Below are 16,851 nucleotides of genomic sequence, written 5' to 3' on the forward strand. Positions count from 1 at the left end.
TTTCTTATACTTCGGTAAAACAGATCAAAAGTATAATAAATCAAACTGACAGTTACCTAAATGTAAGAGGCTTATTTATTGGAAACAATAGAGCTGTAAAGATGGACTTTGTTTCTTTGTGTTTTATTTAAAATATATTTGTTCAGTAATACTTTCTTACTTTCATATTCCTCTGTGCAGGGCAAAGCCATCGGTGTTGCCATCGGCTGTATTCTTGGCATGTTTCCTCTTTTCTTCTTCAAGGACGATGAAGAGAAGAAAAAAGGGCAGACGGAGGCGAAGGAGGAAACACAACCACCACCAGTTCCAACAGAGAGCAGCAAAAACTGAAGCGTACATCTCCACTGAGACAAATACTATTTGAAATCCATTGCAATATTTTAAACTGGGACTGGTTGCGCTTGTCTGGTGGACTGCAGTGTATGGAAATGTCTTTGAACCCATTACAGACTAATCGCTGGGTACTTTACTTTCAAAGACCCAGTCAAACTATCAAAGGTATTCTGAGGATGGTTTAGATGTTATTTATTGTAGACTTTGAACTTGAGCACAGGGACCTGACTGTCTCTTGAAGAGACAATACATGATTGATTCATTAGAGTGCTGCTACTCCAACCGTTACACCATAACCTCATCTTGTCTTGACTGACCGACACGAGCTGAAATTAATTAATCTTAAAACACACGGCAGTGACTTCTTTCTCTTCTTCAAGTCTGTAGAATATATAATCATCTGACTAGATATGGTTAGATGGAAGGTAGTTGAAAGTTTGAGGGCTCTCTAAATATCAACAAACTTTGGTACCAATGCATTCAGAAAGAAATACTGTACACAGCTTTTAGAAGTTGAAGATTTCTCATAGATATTGACTGAAACCCTAATCTGAATTCATGGAGGAAGACTTAACAAAGAGGCATGCTAATGTCTTTAGTCAGCAGTGTTAAACTTATTTTTAATGAGTATTTGAAGGTAATGAGCCAAGGAAGGAGGGTCAGTTTTTGCATATGAAGATGTACCCTTTCATCAAGTACATTACTCTTCTGTCTTACAAGCACGTCTGCCTTTTAATGATAACAAAGTCTTCATAAGTCTTGCCTGCCTGCCTCATTCACACTCCATGACACCAGTCAGCTGCTTCATGGGAAAATATTACTTCTTTAGATGTTTATGTTTGTTGTTGATGATGAACTTTATACTGATCACCCAAATGAGTAACATGCACCAAATGTCTGCAATGTATACTGTGTGTTAAAAGGTAGGTGCAGTTTGTTCCTTTCTCAGAGGGGTTTAGCAGAAAGGAGACAAACACAGAGAGGCAGAGGGAGGAAGAAACAGAGAGTAGCTTTGCCAGAAAATAAATGCCAACACCGAACCGCCCTGAGACCTCTGTCCCTTCCTGCAGCTATCCTCTGGCTCTGGTACAAAATGATTCATCTCCTCGCCAACCTGCAGCTGAACCACAACACACTCCCAAAGCATTGTGAGATAGCAGCAGGCTTTTTGTCCAGTTTCTGTTATGAAAGCAGCCTAGAAAACTCAGCCCGGTGGATATAATTTGACTTCAAAGTAAATAAGATTGCTTTCCTGTTTTTATTCTAGGAAAACTAGATAGATAGTTTTATTCTAACACTAGTTCACTTCTATCCTATATAATATTGTCTCTGCTCTGCTGCCCCCTTCTGGCTGAAATTCAGAGAAAGTTTAGTTTATTTTCACATTAGCTTATTAGCACTCTGTTTCTAGCCAAGTTCCACCGGGTTTAGGTAATCACATTTTCTCCCAAAAACGTATTTGTCATGTATTTCAATCAATGCAAATAATTAGCATTATACATCAGATATTAGACAGGTTTACATCACCATCCATCAAAGTTGTAATTCAGCTGTCACTGAACTCCTAATTCATCTTTTAAATGGTTGTGTTTGTCACCTGCTCGGCACAGGTTGCTCAGCCCATCAGAAATGAAGTGATTTATTTATAGCATTGAATCTGTTTGTTGAAGAAATGAAAGGAGGCAGCCACATGTCACTCTGGAAAACTTGCAGAAAATGTATTTATTTTTGTTAAGATATTCAGACTTGTATTCATAAAATGTTCTCACTGTATGTTCTCTTTATCTGAGAGGAAATGTTAAGAGTGGAAAATATTTGCTAGCACAAAAACACCTTTGTTAGTTTATTTTCAGCAGCATTATTTTACAGGAAGGACTTCTAATTCAACCGATCTCTCTCGATGGTAACGTCCATAACTAAACTGTCTTAAGATGCTCTGAAGACTTACCCTGTCTCAGATTGTTATAGTTATTTATTATGTGGGTAACAGTGATCCTTAACAGTGATAACAATGGAGAAAATAACTGAAGATATTTATGTAGTTAGGATTTTTGATCTGATTGCTTGATTTCCACCCTGCATGCAATGCTAATAATAAAAAGAAAAAAGAAGGTGTACATGTTTACTGTGTAAGAATCATAAAAAAGACATTAAATTACAAACAAGTAGTCGATCACTGGAGGTGATAAAACACAAGAAACTTGCTATGCAAAATGCAAAACAACTGATTTTTTCATTCTTAAAATACATGTTTTATGGCTGACTAAACAGGATAAGAGTAAGAAGTGATTTCCATTTTCGACAGCCAATGATAAACAGATCTTTTTTAGCATTGCAGAGGTTTGCAGTACGGATATTTGGACATTATGTCGACTTTTTGGAGCACAATGTGAGGAGAAGCCTCTTCTTGATAAGCAGGATTTGATAATAGTAATAGTTTCAAATAATAGTAGTAATTTGCCGCCTTGCATCAGATCATCAAATTGCCTGTCTCAGTGCTTTAAGATGTCTTTAGTGCACAGTCAGTCATGGTAAGAAAATATATTCTGTGTGAAAATACTGTAATTTGGAAGCTATTATCTCGCCTACTAAATCTCTTTGTGTAATTGGGAGGAGAGAGAAAAATCATCAGTTCCAAAAGCTCTGAGAAATGTATGCTCTTGTTAAATGGTTAGAATGATAAATCGAATGACTGACAAACACATTACACTTTTCTTCACTGGATTCATGTGAAAAATACAATGTGTTCCAAGCCATGACTTCATTCTTAAGGACTTTATGACCTTATATTATGCCTATGTGTTGTTTTATATCACATACAGTATCATACTTTAAGTTAACAACTTAAATTACACTTGTTCATCAATTAAATATAGGTTTCCTTCCTTCCTTCTTTCTATGAGACATTCAGCCTTGCCATGCATCTTATGCATAATAATTATAATTAAAACATCTCAATAGTTTGTCATTCTGTATTCTATTTTTAATTATGTAACAACTTAAATTATGTTTTAAATGAGACAATTAAAAATGTGTTTATCTCAAGCTTTATTTGTTACTCAAATCTTTTAATACCACTCACTCTTTCCTCCATTCATTCAAACAATACTAAAATGCAGGACAACACAATCTTACAGTCTATTTGATCATGCATACATCTGTAAAATAACATATAAAAATACCTTTATAATCAGTATTTGTCACTCAATTAGCTGCTCATTCTGACAACACAGTCATTCAGGTCACTCATTTTACCTGAACTAAAAACACCTGCAAACTGTACAGTGGCGTGGAGATCACAGTGATAAAAACAACACGTTTTGAGTTTACACCTGGTTTCATATTAGTTAATAATAGCTTGTTTCACAAAATATGTTATAGCGAAACCATACCTGGGCAGAGTTCTCAGGCTCTTGGGAAGTTTACTGTTGCTGCAATGGCTGATACATAAACAAACTGTATTACCATAGACATTTAGATATTTTTACTTAATTTCTAAATTGTTGTACCTGCCAGCCTCTTGCAAAGGTCCTGAGAGCAGTCATTACTGGCATTTCATTAACTCCAACAGGGGTTCTAATGTGCAGTTAGAAATTAAGACAATAAACCAAAATAAAATATTGCCACAATCGCCTAAAAAGTACTTTGGGAATTTTGAGATTTCTTATAATTTGCCATAGGAGACTCACAAAAGTTTAAATAAATTCACCTGTTTTGAACCCCTTAAATCCCCCCTTGTGAGACGGTTGAGCAAATATGCAAACCAAAACAAGGAAATACACATTTTCTCAGTTGTAAACTCAGCCACATTTTAAGATAAAACATCAAACCAGGTAATGAAAAACATTCAGATTGTGTTTCCCACATGATTAAACAGATTAGCATACCGTTCAACTTCACATGCTACTGTATACATAAAGGCATAAAATGCTCATCAGGGGATCTTATATAATGCACCTAAAGAAAAAGTCTGACATTTTCAAGTGTATTGTCATTTTTCCTCCCCAGGCACATAGATGCAACACAAACAAATATTATTGCATTGCAACTTGTTAGCATTGTTAGCACACCTTATTATAACTAACCCCACCCATAAATGTAGTTAAAGGCTAACATGCTAGCCTGCAGCAGGTAAGACCCTTAATAACCAGGCCACTGTGCCACTTTCAAAACTCTCAATGCTCCCAAACCTCAGGAGTGATAACTTTTTGACAATGAAAAATAACAATTGTACTTTCTAACTTAAGGTCACTTTTTTGTGTTCACTGTGTCAAGCTCATGTCCAATCAAAAGCAACATCTTCTGTTTCATCATCTTCGATTGTGCAAAAGTAAAATCCAGTGAAGAGAAGACATGTGAATTGTGGAGGGAAATAGCAAAATCAGTAGAAAAATATGCTTTCTGTTCATAGTGGGTATGAAGTTTCATTGGGAGATGCTGCAGTGTGGCAGTTTCAGTCAGAGTTGGCTCACTTTAGTGTTTCATTCAGCAGAGTTCAGAACCACCAGCAGATGTCTCTGTTAAATCAACCTGCAGCTGCTGTAGGCTCGGGTAAATCTAGTTTCCAAATGTATTTTTCCACACAAAGAAACTGAATAAAAACGAAACCATGGTCCTGCTGAGAAGAGATGCATTTCATATTAATTCCTATTTTTTGTCATGTTATAAATTATTTTAGTGTGCAATGCTAACACCCCCCAAATTCTTACTCTTCCTCATGATATCAGGTATCCAGCACCATTTACATGATAGAGTATTGACACATAAAGATTATGTGATGATTCAATTACCTATTGCTTGCCTATTGAGGATATAAGGATATATCTTATGGTAAGTGGAGCGAATATGTTCATTAAATCATTGTAATCGTGTGCCTTTGCTTTCAACTGTGTGCTCATACATTACACAATCTCTAACAATTGTGCAATGCTAAACAACAACAAAAAAAATCATTGATGTTTACAAATCTCTAAATTACAAAATGTATGACAAAATACTATTTTCTACAGAATGGACATGTGTCCTCACCTGGAGGAGCTGCCATCCTACACTAAAATACTTCATTAGTAGTTTCACTGGACAGTCTGAGAGCTGCATCATGGTCTTATTGGTATTTCAAGTGGTGTTGCACTCAGAGTAAAAAACTAACAATGAGAGAAACACACACACACACACACACACACACACACACACACACACACACACACACACACACACACACACACACACACACACACACACACACACACACACACTCCTACACAAACACACCAGGGCTCTCACTCTTCTTGGTATGCTCTTTTGTTGTAGCCACACAAGAGCAGCCATTGTATGCCATCAGAGTGTGACAAAGTACGAGCGCGTCGAAGAAAGTATGTGCATATTTGTGTGTGTGTGTGTGTGTGTGTGTGTGTGTGTGTGTATGTGTGTGTGTGTGTGTGTGTGTGTCCTGTTTAGGAGCTTCTCTCCTACTGTGCTGGCTTAGGTCCCACCAATGGGCAGGACAGTGCAGATCGAGGGCAGGGAAGAAAGTGAGCTCCCTTTCTCTCTTCACACTGTTGCATTGTTGTTGGAGGGGGCAGGCTGGTGTTGAGATGGATATGGAGGGGGGAGAGCGGGGGTAGGTGGAGGAGGTCAGTGTCCTGGTGGTGGCGATGGTGGAGACAGCTAATGCTGTCTTAGAATCAGAATGAGGTTCTGATCTTGATAATCCTACAAGATTGCAGAAACAGTCTCTCCATGCATGTCCAGTGTCATATGTTAAAGTGATTCATCGCATTGTACTATAAAAGTTTTCTTCACTAACTCTGTATTGTCCCTTAAAATAAATAAGGTTTTCCCATTTTAAGTTTGCTAAATGCCCTTTAGGGATATTCACTTGTCTCTGAGAGAACACCTCTTGAGCCCGGTAAGAGAAAGTGAAGAAGGGATTTTCAGTCCACTTTGTTGTTGTTGTTGGAGTGAATAGGCTGGCACTGTGCTGGGCACGGAGACGAGGAGGAGGAAGAGGAGGAGGAGGAAAATGTTTTGTTGGTTGCAGAGAGTTCACTGGGTTTGTGTTTCCGATGCAGGGCGATCGCAGCCAGAATGCTGATGATGTGAACATGGAAATACATAGACCTAGGAGAAAAAGCAAAAAACAAGTTGTTATGTCATACATGAAATGTAAGAGGGACTTTTGCACAGTTAGAAAAGGTCACAGGCAAAAAAGAAAATGCCTCAAATTAATTTAACTTTATATGCTTTGTGTTGCAAAAGGTAATTACAGGCAGGAATACTAGCTGCTACGATAAGATGATTGACCAAAAATGAATGAAGAGCTATTTTCATAATTTTGAATGACAACAGTCTAAAATGTGTATATGCTGGTTTTCTTAGTCTTCTAAGATAGTTAACTAAATATCTGTAAGGTTTAAATATGTCAGGTTTTCCTTGGAATTTGTGATCTTTCTCCATTTTCTGACATTTGAATGTACTCTTCACATGCCTTTAGAAGACACAATGATAAAGGCTCTTTTCTTTGTTGTATTGGCTGACCAACAAGTACAATAATAAAGGAATAGAGTTTACTGCTGCAAGAGAGGTGGAGCATCAACAAGTAACATCATCACCAGTACTTGTCGCATACAATCTGTGCTGTCCTTTGTAAATGTGGACAGACGACAAAATCCATGTCACGCTGATCCATCCAGCCCCATGAATGCAGCTAATATGAGTTAATAGGGGAAGGAGACAATAGCAGGACTAAATATGAATTGAACCTACCTGTAATACACCAAAGTGGACTCTACTGCGAGGAGTAGGAAAGGCATAACCGTGTAGCAGATGGCCAGCTGGGTGGTCGCCCAGGTTAAGATGTCATATCCCAGCTTCAAGCCTCTGGAGCTCAGCATGTAGTGGCGGACAGACTTCCGTACCTGGGGAGAGACATGTTAACAGAGAGGGATAAATCACTGTTTTTACATCCATGAGATGATTGGTGTATTTAAGCGATGCTGTTGATGTCACGTTGTATTTTATATTTTGCTTTGGTGCATCATTTACTTTCATCAACATATCAGCCGGTGTCCTTTTTTTTTAACCTCAGATAAAGCTGGTCCATCAATTCTAACCGCACATACAGGAAATTATAATTCAAGCCCTTTTTTACAGTTACAGACAGCTTTATAAACCAGTGCCTGACAGATAAACATGTCTAGAACTGCTCTAATAATATCAAAAGATAAATAATCATAATATTTGTTTTTTCATGAAATTATAGAATTGTTCCTTGCAGTTGTGTGTTTGAAGTATTATTTACTTTTGATTCATGATTTCATTTTTTCCAGACAAAATAGAGTACTTACAGCTCGTGCTGCCATGGTGATGGGGATGGCAGTGATGAAGGTGAAATAATACCCGGGATAAACACCGTGCCACAGGGCCGACAGGATGAAAGTCAACGCCAACCTGTGCCTTGGGGCTCGGTCATAACACACCCTGGAGAGATGGGAGTAATCACACATTCAAAAATGTTGGTGATTCTAATCTGGGTAAATGTTTTGTGAGTGCAGCATGAGTATAGAAGCTCACATTTGCAACACTTACGTTTTGAGCCAAATTCCTGTTTGAATATTCCAGTTGTCTATGAATGTTTTGAAGCTGGTTGCAGTCTGAAAGAAAATACAAATCTATAAAAATAAGACCAACATGCGCTTGATACAGTTTAGGAAACTAATCTAGGTGTGTTATTTAAAAGTTTTTAAAGTGAAACATTGACGGTACCTCAATCCCCAAGATGTTAATGTTGCTGATAAGGTCCCAAGATGGCTTCCCATATTCATCCATCCCTAAGAAACCATATCCTGCTGCGTTGTGGACAGCATCAGCTGACAGAACAGAGAAAAAATGAAGTCACATGAACTTCCTTGGCAGTAACAACACAGCCCATGTTCCCATTAAACTCACATAGCGTCCAGGCAAAGTAGAACTTAGGCCTTGCTGCTTGTATGGAGAAGAAGGCGTAGGTGAGCCTTGTGAGGAAGGGGGCATTGTTTACAAACTGAGGGTCCACGTTGTACATTATTGGCAAAGCTCGGGTCACAGTGAGGAAGAACAGCATACATCCGGTGCAGACCAGCAGTTTTCTACAGACAGCATTCTGCAGAGAAAACAGGTAAGTGCTGAGCAAAGACAGAATCACAGATTACCAATGGACAAAATGACTGGGATGGAGATGGAGATAAGAGCAGATGAGTCATATTTAGAACAATACTGAAACAATGCCAGCAATACGACTATATTCAAAAAGTGAAGAATCAGACTCCTGATACGGCTAGAAAAGTCTCAGTGAATACGAAAAATATAACAGGAAACGATTGCGGGCTAGAACGGACAGAGTAAGCAGCAATTTACGTTCATGAACTCACATTAGGCGAAGGCTCCGGTGTCTTATCATAGCCGTTCTGCCCATTACATGTCCCAGAGTGCTGCCTGAGCCTCCTGCTGATGTGTCTGCCCTCTATAAAGTCTATGTATTCCTTATAGTTACTGCATGGTCCCACCAAGATACTCAGGAAGTTCAGATTGTAACTCAGGTACTGGATGAGAGAAGGCCGAACACTGTAGACAGATTGTTGGAAGGAATTTATTTAAACAAAACCAAGAATCGATTCATTTTTCAGCTTGATTAATCGTTGATTTGGTTGCTTGGTTCTCAGATTACAACAGTTCTGCAGCATTTTTAGGAACTATGGAGAACGGGTTATGGATTAAAACAAGTTTCAAAATACTCAATACACCCAGGAATCATACAAGACTCAGAAAGGTAATTGATTCCTAAAAACAGGTTTTGATCAACTGAACTTCTGTCTAGATTACTGGTTATGAAAACATCAAAGCTGATTTACAGTATAATTGATGGCACAATCAGAATTAATAATTAAAATCTGACACAATAAACATACAAGTTATCAAAGGAGCAACACTATGTAATGATTCTTTGTATATATTCTACATGAAATACTCTTTATAAATATAAAGTATTTTAAAATGCGATGCCACATGCATACTCATGTTACAGTATATTTTCCATGCAAAATGATGACTCTTTTTTAAGTTCCAGCATGCTTTTTACATGAACACACTATTCACCATGATTGCTTCTTCTTGTCATTGTCCTTTGTGCCTAAAGGAAACAGATCAGTTATGTATTCTTTAAACTAAGGTGATAAATCAGATGCAAGCATCAGTGCATACACACTTTGACAGGGACATTGGGTCCCCAATAAATATAAATCCTACAAAACTGTAGGAAATGTGCACCCGGAAGGTGAGGTTGAAAAGAAAACCCATTGTGGGAGGTGGGTGCACAAAAGGTTCCAATTTATCATTTAAATACCACTGTGAATTAAGATGGACGTTTTTAGTATTTGCCACAGTAAAAACGTACTTTATGGCCAGAGTCTTCTGCTCCGCGTTCAGATCTTCAGATTTCTTACACATACCTAAAAAAATAAGGAACAATGTCATCAGTAACGTGTTAGGAAATTTTAATTATATATAATATTTAATTATAGCTGAATTTCATTTAGCTGCTTCAGTGACTGGGTCCTGTGTGTGAGTGTGTGTGTGTGTGTGTGTGTGTGTGTGTGTGTGTGTGTGTGTGTGTGTGTGTGTGTGTGTGTGTGTGTGTGTGTGTGTGTGTGTCTTCCTTACCATCATGGAGCTGGAAGGCCAGTGTAGTTATCTTCTGGGTAACTATCATCAAAGGCCTGGGCACAAAATGATACATGTCAATTTGTTTAAGATACTGACTTCTTAACAGAAATTATACTTTCAATGGATATATAATCCAACTTTCACTATCTATATTCAAATAAAGTAAGAAAATAATTAGTGACCATAGAAGAATTGGAGTAGAACCGACATCACCATTCAAATAATTTGGTCAGAACGGTTGCCATTTGTATCTGTAGTTACACTTCATTATCCATTACATTCTATTTCAGTGGTGGTGAGGATCTTTTAGCAGTCAAGAGCATTCTGATGTTTCTAGACTAACAACCAAATTCTGACAGTATTTCTTGTACATTGATCTTGTTTTTAAATGTTTGAAAAGTGTGTTTAATCCGCAGCAGGTTGTTTAGTGATCAGTCATTTATTATAAGACTGACTTGAAACAAATAACTTAACGAGCATTGGCTGCTGAGCATCTGTGTGATGCTACAGAACATAGTTTCCCCTGTGAACAACTTCATTCTGTCTATTAGTAATCCAATGCAATTCAGTCAATTCAATTTGCTTAATCATGTCACTGTAAACATGTTGTCCAGCTCACAGTCTTCTTAAGACTCTGATTTCATAAAGGTGTTTAATAGAATAATGCTAGCAATGATGTAATCCAATGAGTAGAGAAAAAACCGGTGAATTTTAGGTTATTTAGGTAAGCCAAAAAGGGCTGGAAATGAGGAGGTCATTGAAGCCCTCTGCACAGTAAGTCTGCACAGACTAGTTTCCCACCCCCTCCCCTAGTCTCAATGACAGATAGAGAATCCTCTGTGCCAAGAATGTGAGGGTGTGTGCACAAACGCACACATAACCTACGTCTGTCTGTCTGTCTGTCCGTCTGTCTGTCTGTCTGTCTGTCTGTCTGTCTGTCTGTCTGTCTGTCTGTCTGTCTGTCTGTCTGTCTGTCTGTCTGTCTGTCTGTCTGTCTGTCTGTCTGTCTGTCTGTCTGTCTGTCTGTCTGTCTGTCTGTCTGTTTGTCTGTCTGTCTGTCTGTCTCTCACACACACACACATTCTCACATACACATAGTGGGTTGCATTGTGTGGACAGCATGGAAAACCGAGGCAGAGAGAGGCCGAGCGGCTGGCAGTGCCAGCAGAATGGGAGCTGGCAGCTGGCTTTGGAGAAACACTTTCAGGTTTCCAGCAACCCTGTGCAACTCTCTCCAGCTCTGTAGCCGACAGACTCTGTGAACCTTAACCAAAGACTGGCTCACAGGCCTGCCCAATCACCAGATCGCCAGAGTCACGAGGAGTGCAAGTTAGGTCTCATGGAAATTCATCCATCCCGAAACTGAGCCAAAAAGGTTGTGCAATATGGTGTCAGCAGAGACACTGCCGCCTTTTAAAGATAAACTGCACACAGAAAACATTATCACGTCAGGCATTATCCAGACAAACATACTAAATTTGCAGCTCTATGTTCAGTTATATATTTTTCTGTTTTTCTGAATGCTGAGATGCATATATTGTTTGACCCTCTTTATCAAAGCAACCACATGCCATCAGAGTGGAAGAAGCTTTAAGTATACAATTTATGTGGTACATTAGTCACCATATGATGATACAATCTTCCATTTCTGAAATAATGAGCATCTTGTGGAATAGGAAATCCCCTCCTGCTTCCCCACAGTTTTTTTTAGCTCTTCTTTATGATCCTTACAGAGTCTTAATGCAATGCAAGAAATCCTTCAAATAAAGAGAAACATACCACTGACACTGTTAGGGAATATTTTGCTTAGGTGTTTAACCTTTGACCTAGTTCATCATTTTCTCCTTCCTCTGTCTGTATTGCCATGGCATAGTTTTCGGCCTTGGAGGTGCTGTTATCTTCATTAAGGAGGAGCAGCCTGGGCTTCCTGAGCCTTGTGTTTCCCATACTGGGTACGAGCTCATGCTGACCTAAGATTGGTTTTATTGCTTTGGGACAGCTGGGTGCCAGTTTATCAGGCACCAGGTGCTCTTGTACGCATAATATATTGACCTAGATGACAGTTTTAGTTAGACATAGGGTCCATACTTGTTTAGTCTGGCGACTGAAGAACGTTGATTGTCCATTCGGAACTGGTTAAACCCTCATATTGTATTAGAGATCTTCAGAATTGTTCGGGCAACCGCTCTGTCAACTTGTGGCTGCAGCAAATATCTTGTCAATTCCCCGGCCGTTAACTTCATAATAAACCTTCAGTGTTTGCCATCAAAGTTCCAGCTCTCCCTGTGTCTCTCTGAATCTCATCTCCATTGCTTCAGAAGTTTCCATCACAGATACTACAACTGCTCTCTCCTTAAGAAGCAGATTTGTTTCTAACAGAACCAAGTCATAGTTGCCAGGATGCAGGGAGTACCTTTACTCCACCTGGTTGGGCATTGTCACACTGCTGCTTTTTAATCAGCACTGTTGTATTTACACAAGGGTGAGGCACTGGCAAATGTAAGCAGGTACAACATGGTTTGGAAGTGATAACACTGGATCGGATCTAAAAAAAAACTGCAAAGACTAATAAGCTTTTATCAACAAGGTGTGGCACAGGGAGAGGAAAAGAGGTGGGACTCTTACCCAGAGAAGTCAGTGGACAAAACTCCATAGTTATAGATGAAGACTCTGCTCACTTGGCACACTGTCAAGTAGCCCATAACTGTCACCATGGAATACCTGTGTATGGGGGAATGAGCAAAACTCAATTAGAAATAATACAATTCACATTCTCTGGAGATGGATACAATACCTATGATTATCAAGTAGGACTGCCTGTCTTGTTTAATGAGGACATTTGTTTATTACTCGAATATTACTCAGAGATGATTATTGAATGTGAAGCATATTGGCCAAAATACCCAGGTACAAAGAGCTCTTTCAGTATTTTCTGATGACTTAATAAATATGTAAGCGACAACATGCATTTGAATTAGAACAATTTGTTTTTAATGATTTTTAATATACTGTTTTTGTTATGAGAGGCTGCTATTGGAGACCATGAGATCATATTAACTGACATATTGTAAAATGACTACTTAAAAAATCAACATGTGGTATAAATTCATTTTAGTCATTGATATGTTAAATGTTCATCACAGTATTTGCATTTAACATATCACAATAAGTTCAAAAGTGTGTGGGTTTGCCCTCAGTTTGTCGTGCTCCAAGCAGAGTAACCTCCTCACCCAAGAGGTTTGTTAGGAGGTATGCTTGTTCAACAAGCAGCCTTGACACAGTTTACATTGTGTTTTGTTTCCACATATATAGAACAACAGGTTTTGTCTTTATTTCCCTGCAGGCAATCTCGTAAATATCAGGACTACCTAACCAACACTTTTTTTGTGTTGCTCCATTCATAAATAGAAGAAAACCTACAGTGATACATTTGAGCCAATTTGTTTCAAGCTAAGGCACACATACACAACCAAATATGAAGAATAATATATGTACTACCAAAGGCATACTATAACATGGCTGCAAAGAGAAAAACTTATAAAACTATATATATATATATATATATATTTAAACTGTATATACACAAACTCATAGTCCAGCTGTTTCCAAACATGCTGATCCGGGTGGCGTACATTAAGTTTCTTTCATCAACAGTATTTAAGTGAAGGCCACATTTTAACAGGGAGATAATTGGGCTGGGTGCATTGCACTGCAGTGTGTGTTGGAATGTGTGAGAGGGAGTAAATTAATGATTAAATTCCAAAGGGTGAGCAACAAAAAATACCTTGTTTTACAGGTTGAAAAGCCAAATCTGCCTTATTATTACAAAAAAAAATGTTTAACAAAATTACCACAATCTCAACTGAGTTATCTGCCCACAAATGATTTGTGACGTTAATAAACTCCAGGTTGATCTTGTCCGACAAGTTTGACCTGACAACAAATACTAGTATTGCACCAGTATCTTGGAAATGAGGTAGCAGATGCGTCATCCACCTCTCAGTCTGTCTGGTGTAGACAAGACCTTTGCAGTAACATTTCTACAGCAGAACAGGTTTGTGTATGTCAAACCAAACAAATCAGGTATCTAGAAACGGATGTCCAGACTAAACAAACCTTCCAAACTGGGCAAAAGAACTTTGCTTGGTTGAACTGGGCAGTAATTCTATTTATTTATTTGATTTGATTTGTTCACATGTCACAAATTCCACAGGAACATTTCATGATTACTTTTTAATTCCAAAGTTTTTGACTCAATAACTTGATGCAGACTTAAATGTGAATGTTTTTAGGAAATATGAGGACCAACACTTGCCTGTGCACATTGTTGATGTCAGCGTTGATTATAATCAAGTAACTTCCAACCACCACTGTCAGGATGTGAGCTGAGTACCTGCAGACAAAGACACACAATTAGAACATCTGCATCATTAAAAGTGGCCTATATGTCTGTGACAGGATGCAGTGTGCATCAGTGAAGCCCCCCCCCATTTCTCCTGTATATCTTCTTTCTTTGCACCATTACTGTGTCTACAGCCTGAGTGACCTCTTATAAATATAAGCATGTCACCCTGTATGTAGAAAGATAATAGAACAAGAGATCAACAGCCATTTTTACTAAAAAAATGTTGTCAATCATGAGTGAAGTTGAATGAAGTACTACAGTATGTGAACATATCCTCTGACGGTATTAGGCAGTACCATCCAAAGCAGAAGATGAGAAAGACAATGCCAAGAAGAGTGGCCACAGCGTGCCTGACCAGAGGATTGGCATGGCTAGGACTGAGGTAGAGACGAAACCAGAAGGCAGCAGCCAGGGCAAACAGCTGGCACGCCAGAAAATTCACCTGTGTGGGAGACATAGTAGGGGCGTTTAAGCATGCTCATCAATATTAAACTACATATCTTCTATTTAATAGCTGACAGAAAACTCCAGTGGGGACAGCATGGTCCAAGGTTTTTAATATTGTTTCATCATCCTCAGTCGTAGTGTATCAATACTATAAGGACGTATCTCTTTGCTGTGATTTGTAAAATATAAAATAATCAACGATAAACGTTAAGAAGCTTATTTGTATTTATATTATTCCATAGGCATGCAACTCTTTTGTTTGCAAATGCCATTTTTGGAGAAACATTGTAACCGAAAATCTTTATCTACTACAGCATTGCAAATAAACTACAATGTTGGCGTCACTGATGAGGAATGAATTCAAGTCTGTCTACCAAGTGACACCACGTTAATTAATAGACCAGTAACTAACACATACTCCTATTTATAATACAACATATATTCGGAAATGCTGATTATTAACTCTGACTCTGAAAATGTATGGACAGGTACTCTTACCTGATCCAGAGGAAAGCCCAAGAGTTCACTGGCAGGCAGCAGCCACTTGGATCCAGTAGTTTTAAACCCGGTGTCCACGCCCTCGCCCATCCTGCGTGCTTTTTTTCTGTCACGGAGCCTCTATGTTCCCGACTGTTTTTGTTATGTTGTTTAGCTAACTAATTTTTATTTTCACAAAAATACATTGTTTTCCCGAAAGCGTCGCAACAAGTCAGCCAAGTCCACAGTGTGACACTCCCGGCTCCCCCACAGACTCAGTACCAGTCAAGTGAAATAAAAATAGTAAACACTTCCGGTCATTGCTTTCAAAATAAAGGGTTTGTTGACGAACGTCCAAAAATAATTCAAAGACTCAGGTAAGGTTTACAGTTCTGCAGACTTGTTTTAGCCAACACACTACTCAGAGATATTCCACCTCAAAATGTGACGTTTGAATTACAATTATGACACACATTTGGTTTTGTGTTTGCCCCCACCCCCCCTGCAAAAGTGGAATAATTGAGGGTGATTTTCTCCAAAAATCACATAAACTGCATCGTTGGTGAAATGGGTTTAAAAAAAAACGTGTGCCTCTTGTATGCTCCGTGTATAGGTTTTTAGGACTTTGGAAATATGCATTTGAAAGTCATGTTATACTACTACCGGTGTTATTCAGGCACTCTTTGTGGCTTAGCTCAATATGGGTTGACAAAGTTGGAACAGTTGCTATTTGCCCCGCACTTATTTAAAAAATATGATTTGTAGAAATAATGGAGTGTTTCCATAGTTCATTCAAAGACAAACGGTATCACGTTTGTTCTGTTTTAACTTGTGTTGACCAAAAGTAGTATGAAAGTGATGATACAGGGAAAAATCTTTGACTTTGTGAATTAAAATGAAAGATAAAACATCTTCTGCCCTATAACATGTTAGAAATGAGGTAGCTTAAATCTTATGTTAAATGTATGAAGCAGTATGTGTGTTGTTAGGAGTTGAAAGTAAGAATATAACAGTTCTTTATTGTTGTTGTGATTGGCAAAACGACAATTGGTTTAGTAGATAGATCTCAGCAGTGTGACACATGCATTTACAAGCAAATAAACACATTATATTGGTATAAGGTCATCTGTAGTATACTAACCTTCTTTTTCATAGAGGCCATGCCAGGGCTTGCAGGGCTAGCTGTAGGAAATACTATTTATTATTTCTATGCAGTCATTGTTATATCCACCCTAGAATCTCAAGCTTTGTCAGTGGCTGCCTGGAAATATGAGCTCTTTTTGCAAGGGGTTAGTTCAAGGATGAAATTTGTGTGAGTCACCAGACACAAACTAAGCATAGAATGTTAGCCTTTCCTAAAAATAAACAATTGATGTGGCATTGAATAGATTGCCATGAGTTTTTATTTCCTCTTGCTGTGAGGTCAGACGTCAGGATCAGCTACAAAAAACATCCGGGTAGAGACCTTTCCCTTTTTATAATTAACATTT

The 16,851-nt window shown here is 38.4% G+C and overlaps 2 protein-coding genes across 2 annotated transcripts in view; one reads left to right on the forward strand and one right to left on the reverse strand.

The window, feature by feature from the left end:
• LOC134861973 (transmembrane protein 65-like) overlaps nt 1-3,332 on the forward strand; it is a 31,300-nt gene extending 27,968 nt beyond the window's left edge. The window contains exon 8 of the mRNA XM_063879608.1: nt 181-3,332. Within this exon, the coding sequence (XP_063735678.1) occupies nt 181-330 (150 nt within the window). The 3' untranslated portion in view covers nt 331-3,332. The remainder of the gene's footprint in view (nt 1-180) is intronic.
• Nucleotides 2,150-15,626, reverse strand: mboat1 (membrane bound O-acyltransferase domain containing 1). Its single transcript, XM_063879607.1, has 13 exons — nt 15,383-15,626; nt 14,734-14,879; nt 14,348-14,425; nt 12,658-12,753; nt 10,030-10,085; nt 9,764-9,818; nt 8,742-8,934; nt 8,281-8,473; nt 8,098-8,201; nt 7,921-7,985; nt 7,680-7,812; nt 7,099-7,250; nt 2,150-6,453 (listed from the first exon to the last, which is right to left on the reverse strand). Exons 1-13 carry the CDS (start codon nt 15,470-15,472, stop codon nt 6,267-6,269), a joined length of 1,548 nt encoding a protein of 515 aa, XP_063735677.1. The 5' UTR covers nt 15,473-15,626; the 3' UTR covers nt 2,150-6,266.
• Between the last annotated feature and the right edge of the window lie 1,225 nt (nt 15,627-16,851).

The sequence above is a fragment of the Eleginops maclovinus genome, chromosome 3 (assembly GCF_036324505.1).
Source record: "Eleginops maclovinus isolate JMC-PN-2008 ecotype Puerto Natales chromosome 3, JC_Emac_rtc_rv5, whole genome shotgun sequence".
NCBI classification, from domain to species: Eukaryota; Metazoa; Chordata; class Actinopteri; order Perciformes; family Eleginopidae; genus Eleginops; species Eleginops maclovinus.

Bases quoted from the DNA above. Each gene is read 5' to 3' on its own strand.
- mboat1 (XM_063879607.1), bottom strand. From the start codon at position 15,472: ATGGGCGAGGGCGTGGACACCGGGTTTAAAACTACTGGATCCAAGTGG. The intron at 8,474-8,741 runs GTGAGTTCATGA...TTTTCTCTGCAG, and splicing joins CACCGGAGCCTTCGCCTAAT to AATGCTGTCTGTAGAAAACT. The intron at 7,813-7,920 runs GTAAGTGTTGCA...CCATCTCTCCAG, and splicing joins ACAGGAATTTGGCTCAAAAC to GGTGTGTTATGACCGAGCCC.